General features: G+C 46.4%; 1 protein-coding gene across 2 annotated transcripts in view; it reads right to left on the bottom strand.

Annotated features, from left to right (window-relative positions):
- ERBB4 (erb-b2 receptor tyrosine kinase 4) overlaps positions 1-19415 on the bottom strand; it is a gene marked incomplete at its 5' end in the record, with an annotated part of 578832 nt that extends 559417 nt beyond the window's left edge. For both annotated transcript variants that reach the window (XM_083864953.1, XM_083864954.1), the window contains one exon: positions 19322-19415. In XM_083864953.1, coding sequence (XP_083721079.1) covers positions 19322-19415 — 94 coding nt within the window. The remainder of the gene's footprint in view (positions 1-19321) is intronic.
- Positions 19416-19788: the final 373 nt, after the last annotated feature.

The raw sequence follows: 19788 nt of genomic DNA, 5'->3' as shown, positions 1-19788 counted from the left end.
CAGGGACAATGGAGAAATGCTTGATGTAAAACAAAAAAATCTTAAAAAATCATCCACGAAGCCTAATGTGATACTGAGGGCTATATCCAAAAGCCTTTGCATCACATATTACCATTACAAGGGTCACTGAACCATCTCAAACATTCGCTTCCCCACCCACCCCTTTTGCAAGAGGATCTATTTTTATTTTCGCTTAAGCATCAGAACAAGTAATGGGGAAAAGTTTGAGGAGAGGCTGTACGAAGTTCCTGAGGCGAGATCTCATTAGTGACTCACCGCAATAATTAACAGTTAAGCTGACCCTGTCAGGAGTCAAAATGCATTTTTGTCACGGAACCCGGAGCGCGTCTCCAGAATCCCCATCATGGCAGTTCAAAGGACACACACACACACACACAGGTGGGCACCTCAAAAAACACCATGGCGGGACTTCATTTGTGTTAAGACACAAGTACTCAAGAGCAAATAACAAAAATAATATCTGTGTGATGCCTTGATGTATTTCCCTCAGATATTTTTCAGGTGTCAGCTGTAATAAATGAAGCGTTTACTCGGTGCAGACGACACTTTAAACAAATCAGCGCAAGTCCCTAAAGGAAACAAGCAGCAGCATATTCGGTAGTATTTCATCATTTCGGAGCTGGCAGAACGAAGCTGACAAGTACACAAGATAAATACTTTGTTCTGTCACGCTGTGTCATGTCGGAGAAAACATAAAGTGTTATATGACCTTTGGAGGTGCAGCCCATGGAAACCTTCCTTCTCGCTGTTTGCAGCGGGGAGAAGAGAAGATAAAATAGGAACACCCCTCCAAGGGGCTGCCCCGCAGCACCTGGAGCTCAAGGGATTTCACAGCCACCTTCTTGGCAGAGGTTAAGTTGGCAAAGCGTTAAGAGGGACTTAAAGCACTGCTGGAGCAGGAAGCAGCACCACTGCACCTCCCGTGGCTCTGCAAAAACAATAGTAAGGCACTTCTCACAGAGGGAAAAGAAATGAGATGGTGCAGGTTAATTATTATTGATCACTATTTTCCACCAACAGAAAAGGCGTTCCATTTGTTTCCTTATGAACAAAAGAAAATACACCCTTTTGCTTTAGGGAAGATTTAGAAGCAGAAACTGGACGGAGCAGAAAGCAGCCCCAGTGCTCCTGGTGTAGGAGCGCGGCTGTGGCAGAGCAGCTCAACCCAAGGGCGATGCCTTCTGCTTAAAAAACACTTTATTTAGCCAGACAAAGCCATGCTAGGACATTACTCCTTCAGCAGGATGGAATGGAGCATGGCCCGCCACCACCAGCTCAGCCTAACCTGCATATCGACACAGACCACATGTAAGCAGAGCAAAGAGTGAGATCCGTGATGGCTCAGTGAAGCCTGAACCCTGCACAGACACCCAGAGAGGTTCTCAGTAACTACACTCATTCTAGCCAGGTTCAAATCCCACTTTTTAGACATTTTTTTTTTTTTTGCTGCTCCAGAAACATCCCCCAGGCTCCAAGTTCTAAGGCAGGTAGGGCAAGCAGTGGTGGGAAACACGGACACGGTATCTCCAAATTTTTATACGGCAAATTTTTACATTCTTGCAGCCTCAGTGCAAGTATTTTGTGACCAGGGGAAAAAGAACGCTGAAGTGTTTTGGGTAGGTGAGCAAGTATTAATAAACACCTTTGAATCCTGAAGCATGGTGCAATGAGTGTTTTTAAGCAATAAAGCTGCCTGACAGACTACACTGTCCCCCTATCTCACCTTATGAAAATGTGCCTGGTATCTTCCCACCTGCCACTACTAGATCTCACAGCCATTAGGACAGTGACTTCTTTTTTTCCTCAAGAATTCCTATTCTGAAAGTGCAAATAAACTAATCCAATAAAATAAAATGGCTGCAAAGTCATAAAATACAAGCTAGAAAACTCAGAGCTGGGTTTAACATAGAAATTTAATTTTAGGTATTGTGTTAAAACCAAGAATCAAAAGTATAATTTTACTTAAAATAAATCTCTATGTGTTTCCAAATAACTGTAATAACTAACCACAGAATTTGTATTAACCACAAGTGTGACAATGTTTGACATATTTCCCTTCCCCTTTCTCCCATAAAAGACAGCAAGCAACAGACCATCTCCATTACTTACATTGTCACTTTATTGTAACAACCCACAGTTACAGAATCTCCAAAATAAATTATATTTATTTACATCAACTTCCTGCCTTTCATGCTGTATCTAATTACTGTGAAAGAGAAAAATAGATAATTAAGCTATTTGCAGCTAAAGAAGACTGGAATTACCAGTGTAAAAAGATAGGTAGTGGAAAGCTGGCTATCTGGTATACATAGTGGATAAGGTAAAAGCACATCTGTAATTATTAACAATATGCCTAACATTTTAGTGCCACATTATTATGAATTAATTTGACATTCATTAGGGTTGCTCTGATCATAATGAATCCGTTTGGCAATTGCTTTGCCTTCAGATAAGATTCCCATGGTTCCATCATAACCCAGTCATTAAATGCTAATTAACAAAAGCTTTACAATGAGACACTGGAAAGAATAGTTAGATAACAAACTAAAGCTTTTTGACCTGCTAAAAACACTGTATAGAAAAAAAAATTAAAATGGGCAGACAAAGAACCTCCCCTATTCATTTTTTCACCAAGTTCCTTCAGAAATTAGATTCTGGATGGCTGTAAATCAGGTTACATCTGTCTAAGTGCTCCAAATCCTGGCACTTCTGGGTCAAGTTCAACTGCCCAACCTGATGCTGAAGCTACTACAGGTGTAACTAGGCAGAGAAGAGGAGCTACCCAGAGAGGCTGCCCAGCCATGAAGTCAGAGAAGCAGCCATCTTCACGTCCGGAGGAGTTCAGCACAACATGGGCCTCAAGGTGAGACATGGAGCAATGACCATCTCCTCATCCCAACCCAAACCCGGTCACAGACATGGGTCAGGCAGCATCATGCCAGCAGTACACATGTATTTATTTTTCTCCCCCTACAAATTACACAGCATGATGTTTCTTGCATCAACCATTAACTACAACTCCATAGCACTCCATGCTAAAGAAGAAAAATACTCAGTAGAAAGAAATGAGAGGCAATCTAAGTGATAATTTATTGTAAGCATCCATTAACTAATGCTGAAATGCAACAAAATACTTTCAGAAGTACACAGGGTATCTGCAGGAATATTAAACGGCTTAATTATTTTTACTGCCTATGCACTGAATATCAAATGAATTTATAATAAAGAAACAGCTGCAAGAAAACTTTGTCCCACAAAGAAACAGAAGCAGCATGACAACTGCTTTTACTGCACATTTTCCCATTCCCTGGGTCTTGGCAAGTACAGAAGGAAAGGGTTAAGTGTCCCACTCCTTTCATATTGAGGCTTAAATACAAAACAAGCTCTTTTCCTCCCCGCATTTCTGTCCCAAAGCCTCTCTGGTGCAGTGCCACCAGCACATCTTCTATCCTGTTCCATCACTTTTCTCCAGACCACCCTGCATCACTGCTACCCCCGCTTAAGTTTGGGATGGAGCCAACTCCTACCCAGGGAGCATCTCTGCTCTTTGCCAGTGGGAAAGGATTTGGCAGGTCAGCACATGCAAAATCCCAGCTGGAGGTTTTGTGTGTTTTTGGGGACATGGCACCACTACATGGACAGGATGTAGTTCACCGAGGCATGCAGCCAATGGAATGCGCATGTATTTCCTCTGGCAAGCTCACAGGGACCAGAACCCTTCCCAAAAGTGGGAAGTGAGTTGTTCCTGCTACAAGACCTGCATTTTCTTACCACGAGGAGCCTTGACCAGGTACACTGCTGGGGGAAAGGATTGACTCCGTGCAATTTCACCCACACCTCCCCTGCTCAGCAAGGGCAGGGCCAAAAACTGCATTTACTGCAGGATGACCCCAGCAGATGATGATGTTGGACAAGTGAGGCTTGCCTGAAAGGGCTCCTAAAAAAACACCAACAAAACAAAAACAAAAACAAAAACAAAAAAAAAAAAAAAAAAAAAAAAAAAAATCACCCTAACTACAGCAGAATGAGCTGCTCTCATGAAAAGCTACCAGGAGAGGGGATGTGGAGTGCTGGATCCAAACCCACAGTATGCCAAAGCCAAGTGGAGCTTGCACTTCCCAATCCCTAAAAACTTTCTGGCTATCCCAGATGGAGAGTCCACACACAGAAAGGGCAGGCGCCTGCCAATATAAAGCCTTATAAAAGTATAATAACCCCATAAAAGTAATTTATTTTTTTGGTAGATGTTTCACAAACTTCAAAAATCAAACACCCCAGTGAGAAAGCAATGAAGAAAACCATCCACAGACTTAACAGCAAGTGTTACAAACAGAAAGATGTACAGATGTACATTTCCTTCAGTCTGCTTTCAACCAGTACTCTTAAAGGCCTTTTACATTCTCCCCTTTTATTTAGCACATACTCTTATTTGCAACAAAACCTCCAAATTAGCTTAACATCAGCAGAAATTTTGACAAATCCAGGAGATGAAAAAATAATCAATTGCAGAGAAGTGGTCTGACTACACTGCACCTCATTATTGTGTGAGCCCTTCTTTCTTCCCTCCCCATGCTCTGTTGAAATACTTCGCCCTTCCAAACCACTGTCTTCTGCCAATTAAGAGCTTGGCTAACTACACTTCCAGGAAGCAGGAGGAAGACACAGACTGTGCTTCATGCACTCTGGGCTGCACAGTTTGCAGTGACACAGGCAATGCGACCCCAAACCTTCACTGTCTCACTGGCAGACTGCTTCCTGCTAGTACCAGAGCAACTGCAAGCCAAGGTCAATTCTTTTCTTTAATTCCCTTCTTTCTCACTTTTTTTTTTTTTTTTTTCTTTTTTTCCCATGGCATGGGAAGAGAGCTTAGTTGTTTCTGCATGGATGCAAGGTGAATGAGGCTGTCGCTTCTCATTGCAGTGCTATTTATTACAGGTCGCTGACATAATACAGCTTCCCCCAATGCAAAACAAAAAAAAAAAAAAAAAAAAACAAAAAAAAAACAAAAAAAACAAACAGGCAGGAGTTCTTGAGCATTGTCTCACTTGCTTCTTTGAAGGGAATATATGAAAAAGTTTTATTTATTTATATAGTGATCTTACAGCGGAGATGCATCAGCTTGTTTTCAGAGGCTTCCAGCTGAAAAAGGCAAGTTTCCTTGTTAGTAGGAGGTTTAAAGAATCTGCACACACAATAGAAGAAGAGAAGATCGTGTCAGGAAAAGAAACAGCAAGATTAACAACACACACTGATGAAGAAAGGAAAAGTTATACTGAAATCAAGGGTGGAGAGAACAGGGGGAGTATTGCTCCTGCATAAGCCAGATTCACCGTAAGGAGAGAAACAGGGTAATAAGAATTGAGCTCCATGGCCCTGGCAGGTGAAAATCTTGCTGCAGCAGAAGACCTGTTCCCAAAAGAATATCTGGTTTAAGAGTTGGTTCTGGCCTCTCATCAGCAGTTCCTCCCAATTTAATTCATAGTTTCAGATGAAAAGATTTTATAGATCTCTGTTCTGTCTTGAGATGGGCTTGCCTAGAGCTCCATGCAATAAATTGATGATGAATCAATTTTCTTGCGCTGTGCTTTGTAGTCTGCTTTTTTTCATGCAGCTCTGAGAGCTGTGTATAAAATACCTTACTCCTTACTTGTTTTTTAAAGATAGGCTAATGTCTCTAAAGATCAAGAATATCCACAGTCTATTTTTAGATTGCTTGCAGTAAGCCAAAACTGTCCTAATAAAAACATCTTTTAATTCACCTGCAATATTTTATTACACGGCCAGATTAAGAGATAAACCAGTCTGCACCAGAGCCTGTAGAAGTTGCAGTGGTGGCTCAGGAGGAGGCAGAGTGGCCCAAACACGAGTGTAAAAAGGCTTTGCAGGGTTCCTGTGGGACTGGCTTTCCCCCCTTTTCCCACAGTGGGGTCAAGCCTGCCAGCCCACAGTGCTTTAAGTCACAGTTTCAGTACAAGTCTGGGGAGAGAACAGGTCTGGCATTCTCCTGGATAACACGCTTTAACCCTTTCATCTGCCTTTTCCCACAGCAGCACCTGTGACAAAGCACAGCAGTTGCTATGGAGCAAGGAGAGCTATTAGCTCCTCTGTGCTAATGTAATGTAATTAGTATTATAATTTCCACAGTGCGCTTCTTTTTTATCCCTTTTTATCCTGGAATGCTTTATGGGTTTATACCTTTACTCAGAAGGCTTGTGTCCATCTTTTGAGCCTGAAATGAAACCACGGACTTGGAGAGGTTACAAGTTGTCAAGGCCACATTTCCCACAGCAGAAAAGAGAGCAGGTGGTCACCAATGGCCACAAAAACTTTTCCAGCAACATCTAAATGTTCTGGGAAGTCCAGCAAGGCCAACTCCACATTTAACATCACAGAGCCAGCAGGTCCTGTCTGCAACCCCCCTACCCAGCTCCCACCCTCCCCAAAGGCTGACGGGTCCTACACAGAAGGATAAAGAAAATGCAGTCACCCACACTGGAATTTGAAAAGACTGCCTGTGCATCCCACAAGAAGTCAAAGGACTTTCAATTTATCAAAGCTGCCAGGACAGAGCTCAAAGAGCCTCCTGTGCTCTGATACCACTCCCACTCCCGGCTGCCTCCATTAGGAGCAATCCTCCACCTGTGTTTTTGGCTGCAGGTCAACTATGAACTGTGCTTTTCTGACACCATCTCCCTCACCCTCTGTGGGTGTGTAACCCCCATCAAAGCTGCTGGGAAGGTGCAAGGAAGAGCTTTGCAACCTCTGTTTTAGAAGCATATAAGACATAAAAGATTTTAGGTTTGCATACGGCAACCTGCAGCTCTCCGTTCTTTCTCCCACAAACACCAGCCAAAATGAATTAAATGCCACACAGACATAACCAAAATTAAAATACAATGCTGGTAATTTTGGAGTTTGGTGCTTGGATCTTTCCACCATTTTTACAGCATTCATGCTAATGCAGTGTGGAAAGGAAAAGCAGCTTGCTAGCTTTTGCTCTCTCTTGCAGCTCAATTGCCAAGGCTACCCAACACACTTGTACTCTTATTTGCTCTCCTCTCTACCGTATCTCAAGCTGTGAAATTAATATGCACAGAGGACATAAACCCTCAGCTCAGGAATAAAAAGTGACCTTAATATGCTCCTGCTTAATCCGTCATGGGCTCAGCGTCCCATCACTTTGGGGAGACAAGCCAGCAGGAGACCAAGGTGCCGCCTCACCCTTCAGTGACAGAGAGCATCCTCCCCACATGTGCACTGGGTGTCTCCTTGTGGAAAATCTCTCCTTGGAAGGGAGCAGCACAGCAGCACAGGGACCATGCAGGCCAGGGGCAGCACACTGCATCTACACCTGGACCCCCAGCAGTTGGGAAGCGCTGATCTGATGTGCAGATAACTGCTCAAGCCCGCTGATTCTGAGGGAAAAGCTGCAGGATTTGGCTCAGAGGGCCAGCTGAGAAATTGGTTTTGCTTCTCAACCCACCTACACAGCAGCAGCGGGCACTTTGCACAGCAGAACACAACAGGCAGGGCCCCACAACACTGCTGCCATTGAAGCTGCAAGGAGAAACTCCATCCAAAGCATTTAAAATAAGAGATTTAATTTAAAATGCCCCCTCCCCACTGCCCCAGGTCAGGCCTGAAGGCATTGCCTAGCCTGTGGTTTTAGTTGTTTGGAGTTTCAAAACTCTGAGGTCCCAGACAACAACAACTGAAGGTTTCTGCCAAATTTAATTTTTCAGGCATGAGAAGGTGCCACACTGAGCCCTAAAATGTGCGCAGTCAAATGATGCCATGGGTGGCAGCAAGGCATCCTGCTCTATGAGAACAACCTGAACCACAGTATTTCCTTCATCCCAGTCTGGAGAGAAGCACAAGCACACACTTTCCTCTAAAGGCAGAAACAGCACCAAATTTTGATAACAAATCACCACCACCTCTCTCTGGAGGTTAAAGTCTACACACATTGAGCCAGTTACACAATTATTCTGGATTTTCAGGAAAAGGAGAATTACTGTTCAAACACATGGAGTGGCAACAGAGAGACAAAAAGCCTTGTCCATGTGAGCACCCAGGGACCATGCCAGAAGAACAAATGCTTGCACTAACTGCAAAGTGATGACTGTATTTCTACAGATTCCTCAGCTGTTGCTTTGAACTCTTCCACTGAAAAGCAGTGTTTTGACAGCACACCAGATAAAAAAGGGAAAAAAAGTAACTCTGGAGTGTATATGAAAATACACACATAAAAATATACAAATCAAACCATTTTCCTCTGCCACTGTGAAAGCATCACATTAAATGTCATCAAAACAGTAAATTCCAGAGCAATTTGTTTGTGTGCACATGTTAGCAGTTCTTAAATTTAATACATGCATGGGTGTAACACACACATTCCCCTCGCAATCTTTTCAACAGTTGTCACAGATCTGGAGCACATCAAAAGCAGAGCCCAGAGGTTCTGGACTTCACTCAGGAACTTGTTTCTAACACCGAGGTGAAGACTAAACCACACCAGCCTCATCAAAGGCAGACACCAATGGAAGGGTAAGGTGTGACAACACAGCCATCTCCACAAAGCCAAGTTTTCCACCATGAATATTCCAAGCCAAATTTGCAAACTAGGTTAATTTTGCATGCAAATGGACAGTTACACATCTAAGTGACCATTTGTGCAAGCAATTACACGTGTGATTACCTGACTGTGTAATTGCATGGGCCTAATTTTGAAATTGGGTTTAACATTTTCTGTTGAACACAAATGCTCTATTTAATAAATAGATATTTGAGTAGTTTTGAGGCCCAGTCCTCCAGACCTACTGACTCTAAACCAGATATTGAAAAAAAGATGCTGAAATGTGTATTTACCCAAAAAAAAGAGCAGCATGTAACCCTGGCACAATGCAGTACATGGCCAACAAACTGTGCCACGAGTTCCTCTGCTGAAACTTCTATTCCTTTAAATTGCAGCTGAAAGCCAAGTGTCTGTACAAACATGCCAGGTAACCTCATCAGAAGCACCGGAAAGTTCCTTATTGTAATTCTTTCAGTGAAAGACTTCTGGGGCTTTCTTGCTACTCAGGATGTATTCTAGGGAGGAAAATCAAAGTACAAGCACAATAAAAGAAACCTATTCTTAGCAAGCAGGTCTGCAGCTCATGAGTACAGTTTCATCACACAAATCCTGAAGATAAGGCAAAATCCAGCTTTGAATTATGAGGTAATGCAGGGTTTTCTCCACATGATCCAAGCAGTTGATGTCCCAGGCCTTTGCATTGCTGACCTCTAGGGAGAGGTTTTTATCTAAATTTAATCACCCTCAACTATTTTCAGCCAATCGTAAGGAGTATTTTTCTTTTATGGAATAATCCTAAATACCATCAATTTTCCTGTGCATGTCAACCACAAGTCTCTATTTTACATGTCAAGAAAAAGCTCTTTCAGATTAGCTGTCAGAGCCTGCGAGTTTTGGCCAAATATCAATTTTCTGTGTGGATGATGCATTAAATTTAAGATGCTTGTTGCTACTGGGGGCAAAGCAATATAGCAATTACCGAGCTATTTCTGACTTACAAATCTATAAGTAATCATATTGCTGAAAACCCAAACTTGGTGGGAAAGAAACTAAGTAGAGTGTTAAAAACAAAGATTGCCACTGGAGTAGTCAACGTCACCTCCCTCAGGATGCAGTGGCATGATATCACAGTCCCTGAGCCACAGCATTTGCAGAGATTCAGGGAAAAGCAACTCCAATTCCCCCAGGCTTGCATTTCATCCACCACAACTATTCATAGACCACAGAGGATGTGAGGTGGCCTTTGCTCCTCTCTGCCCTTCCCTGATAGCTTTCTTTATTACATCTCCACATGACACTAAAGCCCTGTGTTGCATGGCACCCAGATATCCTAAATATCACTAAACCACGCTTGTGTGATCCAAAAAATTATGTTGTTGTAGCACCTCATTCTGATGACTCCCAAGGAAAGCTTTATTTTACCTGCCAGAATAAGTCTCAGACTGTGCCACCAAATAAACACAGGGTTTATTCCAGATATTTCTAGAAAAACGGGCATGCTGCAGGTCATACTAGTTCTTGGGGAATTTAATCAGCTGCTGCTTTAAGGAAGACACATAAGATGAGATTTGGTGATCTCCTGCAAGTGTCAGGTGGGACCCCAAGAAACCCTGGCTCACATCAGCACTATCCAAATCAAGGAGCAACGAGCCAGGTAGCAGAGCATCCCTCCTCCTTGCTGGCATTGCTCCAGTGCTCATCCTCCACCAGCCTGCAGCAGCTCTGCCTCATAAAACACTGAAACACCATCCGTGCCCAAGGGAAACAGCAGCATTAAAGCTCAGGACAAACAATGAAAACCTGACACTGGGGCCCAAAAGGCAACACAAACAAATCTAAAGCTGACAGGGCCTACCCAACACAAGGACCTGGTCAGCAGTGAGCCAAAAAAGATGGATGGACTCCCAAACACCAATGTCAGGAACCTACCAGGAGTTGATGTCATTTTGTCACATCACTGAAAAAAACAGTCAGACCAGGTCCAAAAAAATCCAAAAAGAAACAAGTGCCACAGCAATTTTCACATAGCCTGGAACAATTTGGACACTTCTAATGCAGGAAAAGCCCAAGGTACAGAGTTTTGGAGCAGAAGGTTTACGCCCACAAGGACAGGATCCATCTGGGACAGACAGGACCTACAGAAATCACACACACTCTATAGTCTTTATTTGGAAAAAGCCACTATTTGCCATGTTTTGTCTCATTTCCATGGGCTTTCAGCAAGAGTGGGATTATTCAAATTGACAGCAACAGTCTGGCAAGATTGTTTTCCAGTATCAAAGGACACCTACCCAGTAATTGCTGTACTGTAGCATGAGGCACAGCCCACGTATTTTAATGCCTTAACCACATGTCGTGGCAGCAATTGGACCAAAACTATTAAATCTTAATGAACCCACGTTTCCATCACCAAGTCCACCAACAATATTTGCAAGACATTGCAAAACCACAATTCAACCAGGCCCTGTATAAAATACTACAGAGGAATTTAAAAACATGGTTTATAAAAACAGTTACTAGAATTTTCTCCCCATTTTTTAAGCTACATGAGTTTTGACTTTCTTCTGCATGCAGAGCAGCTAAAGATGTTTTTCTTCTTTTTGTGAAGACTTAGAGTCTCACAATCCAAGATCTTGGGATTAAAATTAACACAAAAATTTGCAGCAAATAACACTGTGTGAATGTGTTGGCTTTTTTCTTTCTGTTTTTGGAAGATCAGCAATCTCCTCCTGTCCCCAATCTTCAGCTACCACAAGAAAGTAAAAGCTTCTTAAATAATCTTCTAATAGCAATTTTATTAAAGGTCCAAGCTGAACACCAAAACCCTTGGACAGCCAGAAACATTCAGCACAGACCTGATTTTGTTTCCTTCCTAAGAAGCTGGACCAAGGCAGGGAAAATGTGAAGCATCACTACAGTTGTTGGCTGCTCCAGAAAGAACCCCCCACCTGTGCTGCAGGCACCACATTACACAGCAGCTGCTTGTTATATCGTGATACAATGAAGTTTCACAGTGACACCAGAAGCAATCAGAAACAAACCCAGCCCAGGACTTCAGTGTGTTATGCAGCACGAGGGCAACATAAATGCTGTACAAGTTATCACCGCTATTTATAGGCCCTAATAATTCCACATTTTTCTAATCTGATCTTCCCCATCCACAGTGCAGCCCCAGGTGACACCAGGGCAGAGCAGCTGCGTGAGCTGGCAGCAGTTTAAAACATGCTGCACCAGAGGATCCAAGCACCCATGATTTTCAGAGCAGCTCAAAACTCCAGGGGACAAAGAAATACTCTGTGCTGAGAAATCCAGGGAGAAACTCACAGTGCTGCCACACAAGTCCTCCCATGGCTAAAGGAACAGACAAAGGAAGAGAGAAGAGTGGCAATTACTTGATACTTATTTTGAAATTTTCTATTTTCTCTTAATGGGCTATTTATTCCACTGTTCCCATGAGCTAAGCTGGCTCTGGGAGGAACAACTCCCAGCTCCCACCACCACAGCCCCCTCTGGAATGGGGTCCCCACACACTTCACCAGGTCTGGGTCAGCTCAGAGAAGGAGTGAAAGAGCAGGGATCGAACATCGATGTTCTAAACACAATTAGCTGCACACAATTCTGTTTGCACATCAGTTTCTCCCGTTCACTATGTGCTAATCCAGGCAGCAGTCACTGAGGTACATAAGGATGGCTTTCAAATCAAACAGCTACATGCATTATTTTTGCCTCCGTCCTACACAATTCCATGGCTTTTTCCATACGCTCCAATGCGTATGCCCTCCGAGCATTATTAATAGCTACTGAAGAATATTATCTGCCTACCAATCACTTCAGCTTCCTACTTAATGGCAAGTACATTTTTAGAGCATCAAATATATCAACAGGGACAATGGTTGCTAAATTTGAGTCAACAACAACTGGAAAACGTTAGCTACTTCATTGGTATTTTTACATGCTTGCAGAAATATCTCTTGAAATAAATGAGCCTTTTTTTATCCTTTCAAAGAGATAATAAAATAATACTAAATTCTAAATACCGTCACATATCCTCAGCAAACAGCAATTTAAATTTAGATAAATACATTTTTACTGCCAAAGATAATGAGCAAAAAATAACTACAATTCAACTTTGCATAGTGGATTGGATGACAAAAAGACCACCTTAAAATGACAGCTGGCTGGCAGGGATGGTGCAGAATGAACACACACCGAGGAACACTCACCAGAATACGGACAATCTTGGAAAAGGGGTTAAAGCAAAATAATTCTTAGGAACAAATGCTTATCATTGCATCTGGCTGCGACATTAACCTTAAAAGACTACTAAAATATTCCATTAGCATACTAACCACGGTACATAAACTTTTATGTTTAAAATGTTCAATATTTCAACGTAATTTCAATTAATGAAAATTGAACATTGGGATATGTATCAAGCGTAATGGTTTTTCTTCCTGTGAGTGCACCAAAGCAGCTCCAACCTGCCTGTACCAGCTCCCGCCACGGGAGCAGTGTCCACAGGAAAAAGGTCCTCAGCAGCTCACAGAGCTTCAAATGAGCCAAAAGCACCACAAATCTCTTCCCTGCACCTTCAGCTCTGCACACCAAGGTTATTTAAGCACGTGCTGAAATGCAAAGTGTGCAAGCACATCCGCAATATCTGCTCAGGGACCTCAGCAAGCAGCAGCAACCGAGAGGTGCCTGCCCCACAGGAGAGGCTTTCCTGGGAAAAGAGGAGACAAAGGGATGGAAGCACCATTTGGAGAATATCAGTGGAACAGAAAGAACCAAGCCACAGCTAAAGTCAGTAAGACAGGCATAGGTTTCAGAGCTTTATCCAGTGTATCATCATCACCAACCCGGGACACAAGAGTATCCTGCTCTGGCAGCAATGCTACAGCCAAGGGCTGTGTCAGTTTCACAGTTCTGGGCTTTTCCAACTTTTCTGTAACCCAATTTTGTTCAGAAGGGGGTTTTGTTTGGTTGGTTGTGGTTTTCTTTTTTCCTTACAGCATGCAAGCTTTTTTATTCAACCTCCGTCTGGCATGATCCATTTCCTACATGAATCACAGTCGGGAGGGGTGAGAAAAAGAGAGAGGTCAGGTATCACAACTCTATTTAATAGACATTTATTAGGCAGTTTAGCCAAGCAGCTGCAGGCAAAGGGTCACATAATGACCTTGCAGTGCCACAGTAGCCTCTCCACATGAATTTAAAGCCCATCAGCAGCATGTCCCACAGCCCAGCTCCCTCCACAGTTCCTCTGGGAACACAGCCTAGGAGGGAGACCTGCCGACCTCGGGGCAGCTCAGACCCTGGTACCACAGCCAGAACTGCTCTGAGCCTGGCCTGGTCCCCAGTGGGATTTTGGAAGATTTCTGACAGCTCTGTATTTCTGTAAGCTCAGCAGCAGCTGGTGATGAGACACAGGAGCATGTCACCATGTGACAAGAGCCCACGTTGCACTGCTGACTTATTAGGAGATTAAGAAAGATCAAGTTATAAATGCCCATTCAGTGATTGTACGTGTAGCTGCACAGACACTGGGAGAGAAAGGAGCTGAACATAACATGAGTATAATCCTAGAAGTCACTAAAAAGGACTTGACAGGAACACTATACAATGACTGATCATTTTTTTTATAGTTCAAAAAGAACTGTATCTGCTAAAAGTCTGAGGCATACTTTGCCTTTTATTTACTTGGTTTTCCTACCTCCTTTCCTTTGTCAGGAGCTAGAGTTTATAGGCTTCAGGCATAGAAACAAAAAACAGTTACCACCGGAAAAGAAAAATATTTTTGGATACTCTTTGCAGTATGAATTTCTATTCCTCATATATATTTCTATTCTTGGCATTCAGCACAAGCTTATGGTGTGACCAGTATGTGCTCCTGCAGTTTGAATAATTGACTTTGCTGCCCAAACATCAGCCAACACCAGACCCTCACGAATCACTGATGCACGAGCAAATATTCATCTGCCCTGGACTTTGCACACCCTTTATGCAAAGTGGGAAGAAGGACAAGTTTCCCTGGCAGGCTGGGGAAAAAAAAAAGAGAAAATAAGGAGATATATATAGCAGCAGCTGTTCAAAGACTTCAGGAGGCTTGGCATGTGCCCATATGCCCAGCAGAGGTAGCGGACAGTAGAAATGAGACCATTTATCACGTGGACACACAGCTCATCACAGGGGAACTGCCACCGAGCACGGCTTAAAGTGCTCCTCCAAAACAAGAAGTCGCTAAACAAACATTAACTAAAGTTGCTGAAATGATGAATCTTTCTGGCAGATTGCAGTACTCCCATGGGATAATTCAGCTTTGGCTACGTGGGCACACATAAAATACACCAGCAGCCTGCACTTGTTTGCAAAAGAAAAGCCTTTAAGTCGGTGAAAAATCAGAGCCTGTTGCACAACCCGAGGACTTGTCAGCGCTCAAGTGATTCACAGCAAACAGCCCAGCTGCACTCACCTCATCCTGCCTTCGCTCCTGCCACAGTAAAAACCAAATCCCACGAACAAGCCCCCTCTCCTTTCCCAGCAAAATTGCCTCAGTGCATTGAGAGTGTGCAGAGCCCACAAGGGCAGACCTGGCTTAGCTGTTTCCACGGAGCTGCCATCACTTGCCTTTGGCTTTAAGAGCATAAATGCTCAGTTGCACAGCACTAAACCCCAATCTGCACAGGCAGGACACAAAGTTCATAAGCTTCCAGGGAACCATCCTATTGCCCCACACCAACCACTGGCTCACCCTTACTGTCCTAAGGAAACTGGGAGAGGGGCTGTTGTCATGCAAAAACAGAAAAAAGAAATGAAACCTGTGGGCTACATCATCTTTTTGAGCAAGTACATGTACTGCAGGAGGACCATCTGATCTGAGGGACCATTTATCTTCTATTTTCTTTCCTAGTTTATCTCAGCAGTTCCTACACTATTAGGACCACGCACTTTATTCCCAGTTTGAATTCATTCACCTTCAGCACCCAGTCATCAGTCTGGTGACTTACTCTTTACCTGAATGAGTCCTCCAGAACAAGTCACCTGAGCTGCTCTGGTTGCTCACATTAAGCACTTCAGTGTTTGGGTCACTCGCCCAGTGTGCTCTTACACCTGTCCTGTCACACATCCAGGGGCACAATAGGTGGGACAGGACTCCAGGGGCGCCTGATTCCCTGCTAGCTACCTGAAAAGCTGCTCCTCGGCCTGGGAAAGGGGTGTGGAGGAGAGCTGAGCAGGAGGAACAGAGCCTGGGAAACCACAGCCCCAGCTCCGGGCGGTTCGTCCTCACGCCGGGAGCTCCTGGGGGCTGCTGCCACCTAGAGATGCTCACGGAGCCAGGCTGCGGGCTGACCACCCCGCCGGCCCCACCACCCCGCCCAGGAAATGCTCAGCACCCACCCCAGCAGCTCCCCGGCTCTGGCCAGCCACTCACAGAAAGGCATTTCTCCAAAAAGCCTTTGGAAGATGTGTGAGCTCTGGATCACAGGCTGTGCCTCCAGATACAGGGCGAGTCAATGCGCCGTGCTTTGCTTAAATTTAATTAAAAAGCAAAACAACAGAGAAAAAAAAAAAACAACCAAACTAAAATCCCCTGAAAACTAGAATAAAGCATTTAATTCGATTAAGGTGTGTGGCTAATGCTCTGCTAGAAAACTGAAGGCACATTTCAGAACGACTTGGCATTAGGGTCAGGAGTGCAATGCAGCACTTGGGGCTCAGCCAGGAGCACCCACAAGGTGCTGGGCTCTTTGCTGCCATGGACCAAAGGTGCCTTTCTCTGCCACCCATCCCACTTCACTACTGTGCAGGCTCAGGAGAAAGGCTTCCCCCTTCATGAGCTGCTACTGCCAAGTCTCATTTGCTTTACTCATAAGGCATGTATTTCAGGTCCTTATTATTACTGTTTTCATGTTAATTACAAGCGCAGCTCCTAGTGCCAAATTCCATACACATAAACATCAATTACCATCTCTTTTTTTTTTAAAGAGAAGTCACAACTCAGTCACTGGGGCACTCCGCAGTGCCGGTCTCAGCAGGGCAGGTGCAGGCACAGAGCCTGCGTGGTGCAACCCCGGGCCAGAGCGGCCCCAGGATCCATGGGGATGCCCCAGGACCCATGGGGATGTCCCCAAGGGCAGTGCTAGAAGCAGTCTCCTGTGCCCTGCAGCAGGGCTGGCTGGCAGTGCTCTCAGGGGACACGCGGGGACACGCAGGGACAGCAGCAGGCTGCCATGCAGAGATGTCCCCACAGACACCTGAAGGGCTTTATGGCACCCAGGAACACCCAGGGGGGCGCTGAGCCCACACCAGCACCCACTCCCTTTCGGCAAAAAGGCCCAGACAGAAGGACCCCCGTGCAGGGGCCAGGCCCTCTGATGGCAGTGACAGGCTGGAACTCCCAGTCAATATTTATCGTGCCTTTGCAAAGGCACTCAGGGCTCAGCCTAATTTTAACCATCAAATAGACATGGTGGCGGAATAAACGGGAGAGGTGCCAAGGAGGGCAGCAGCAAAGGAGAGGAGCTGCATCTCTCTGAAGGCGTGTGGCATGTCCCATCCGACATGGCCCAGAGAGGAGTAAAGGCATGAAATTAAAGACTGCCCATACATCAGCCTGAACACGCTCCTCGCTGAGAAATGAAAGAAAAAAAGAGGAAATAAAAAAAGGAAAAAAAATAAACTGCAAAAACATTTGAAGTACAGTTATTCTCAGAACAGCTGAATACTTCAAACAGGACTAAGTTAATTTGGCTGTAATTATTTAACAACTCACCAAGCCCACATATCAGAAAATGGAGTTAATTTATCAGCTATTTTCAAGCAGAACAAAGACTCGCCAGCTTCCAGGTAACAGCCCGAGCTGTTGGGCTCACGTGACCCGCGGTGAGCTGTGCACTGCAAACATTCTATGCCCGAGCACGGAGACACGAGAAATCAGAAAACCCCAACGTGTTTACATATTTACATCTTAACCAACACACACGGGAGAATGAAATCAAAAGTTTGGCCGACAGCTTGTTTGCATGAGCAACGGCATCACCATCTCCCCCAGTGCACAGAAAATGAGGGCAGCAGCCAGAGCCTCATCCCATTGCCCCCGAAAGCCAAGGGAGCACAAATAAGGGGGGTCCTAAATACTTGCAAATCATAGCTCCCTGTCCAGCCTGCCTGGCTATTCCAGCAAGCTCCAAGCAGCAAGACTCAATCATTGCTAGCTGCCAGTGCCCACAGCAGTGCCTAAATCTCTCCAAATAGGAATGTCACTCCAACCCTTCTATTTTAATAAAGGGATTTTCTGTTTTGCACAGTGCAGGGCACAGAGGCTTTTCAGCAGCACAGATCCAGGAGGCTTCCCCAGAGACGGCAGGAAGGCAGGCGAGCAACCCTGGACCGATGCTTTTTTATTTTCACTGGGGTATAAATCCAGCAATGGAGAGTCTTTGTGATTGTCCACGGCAACAGCCCGGTCCGAGCGCTGGGGAAAACTGCAGGAGAGCACGGGAGCATCCCAGTGGGACGGCTGCTGCCCAGAACCGGGGCAGGCTACGGGAAAAGTGTGAGACGGGAAAGTATCAAGTGAGGCGAACAGTCAGGCTGCGTGTAAGCAGGGAGGCAGGCAAAAAGGTACACTGGAGCAGCGCCTGTGAAACAAGGAGTGCCATTCTTCTTCAGCGGGGATTTACCGATTCAAACCGCAGCAAGAGAATATAGAAAAGAAAGCAGCAGCCCAGCGTTTCACCCCTCCCGATTTCGAGGGTTAGGAAACGATCACACAGCGAAAAAAGTAAACTGCGCCCCAAGATCAAAAACGCCTTGAAAGCCCGATCAGGCAGGGAAAGCCAGGACACGCTCCTTTCGCTTCTCACCAAACGTATCCTTCCTTCTCTCTGTTACATAAAGCCCCAAAATATAAACTAAATTGCGAGAACGAGGAGCTGTTGCACCAATACCGCCCAAACAGCACACATTTTGATTAACCGGGGAGGGAAGGGAAGACAAAAAAAAAAAAAAAAAAAAAAAAAAAAAAAAAAAAAAAAAAGCGAAGTTACAAAGACTGAAGAGATTTCCTTTTAATGTTTTATTCACAGCAAAGGGGCGATCCCAGTGCCCTCCCCGGGCGGCTGAGCCGGCACAGCCCGTACTACGGCGGCAGAAAGCGCTGCTCGGATGCCAGCAGGAAAACAAAATTCAAGCCAACGCTGCAAGTTTCCCTCCAGAAAGTTAAAAATTCCGGGCAGACCCTGCCGGAGGAAAAAAAAGCGCCTTTTCCAGCGTCAACTTCCAAGCCGCCTGCTCGCCCTTTCCCGTGCGCGAACGCCTCGGCGCGGCGTTTCCGCGGCGGGACGGGGACACGGCGCGCACAGGAGCGCACAGGTGTAGGGGGACCGACACACAGGTGTGCGGGGGGCGAACGGGGTCTCCAGCTTGGGGAGCGCGGCCCCGTCGGGGCGGCAGCGGCACCTGCGGGGGGACGGGCACGGCGCCCGGCCGGGGCTCCGGCGGCAAGGGCGGCCCCGGGGCTGGCCGGGCGCGGGGACGCGGAGCTGCTGCGCTGCGATCCGCCACGGCCGGCTCCGCTCCGCTTCCCGCGGGGGGTTGTCGCCCTCTGGCCGCCGCCGCCGCTCCGCGGGACCCGCGCGAACTCCCGCGGCCCGCGGCGGGCGCCGGGACGCGGAGAAGTTGTCGGGAAGGCGCGGCTCCCGCCGGACGCGGCCGCTCACCCACCTGCCTGCGCCGCCGCGGCGGCCCGCGGGGCCCCGGCCGCCGCCGCCAGCACGCAGCAGCTCCACCACAGCAGCCCCCCGGCCGCCGCCGGCATCGCGCCACCGCCGCTGCCTCAGCGCCGCCGCTGCCCGGCCGCCGCCATCCCCCGCGCAGCCTCCGCGCTGCCGCCGCCGGCTCCCAAAAGTTGCCGCCGCCGAGCCGCCGCCCCCAGCGCCGCCCCTCCGCGGGCGCGCCGCGGCGCCGACGGGGCGGCCGCGCCACTGCCGGGCCGAGGGGCGCTGCGCCGCCAGAACGCGCGGAGCCGAGCGGAGCGGCGGGAGCGCGGCGAGGAGGAGGAGGAGGAGGAGGAAGGAGCGAGCGGGGCGAGGGAGGAGGAGCGGCGGGACGGAGCGAGGGGGCGGGCGGGGGCCGGCACCGAGCGGGACCGCCCTGCGCCCCCCCCGGCCCCAGGCGGGCGCTCCGCACCT

Source organism: Zosterops lateralis (assembly GCF_965231275.1).
Source record: "Zosterops lateralis genome assembly, chromosome: 7".
Classification (NCBI taxonomy): Eukaryota; Metazoa; Chordata; class Aves; order Passeriformes; family Zosteropidae; genus Zosterops; species Zosterops lateralis.
This window is presented reverse-complemented; position numbering and strand designations above follow the sequence as displayed.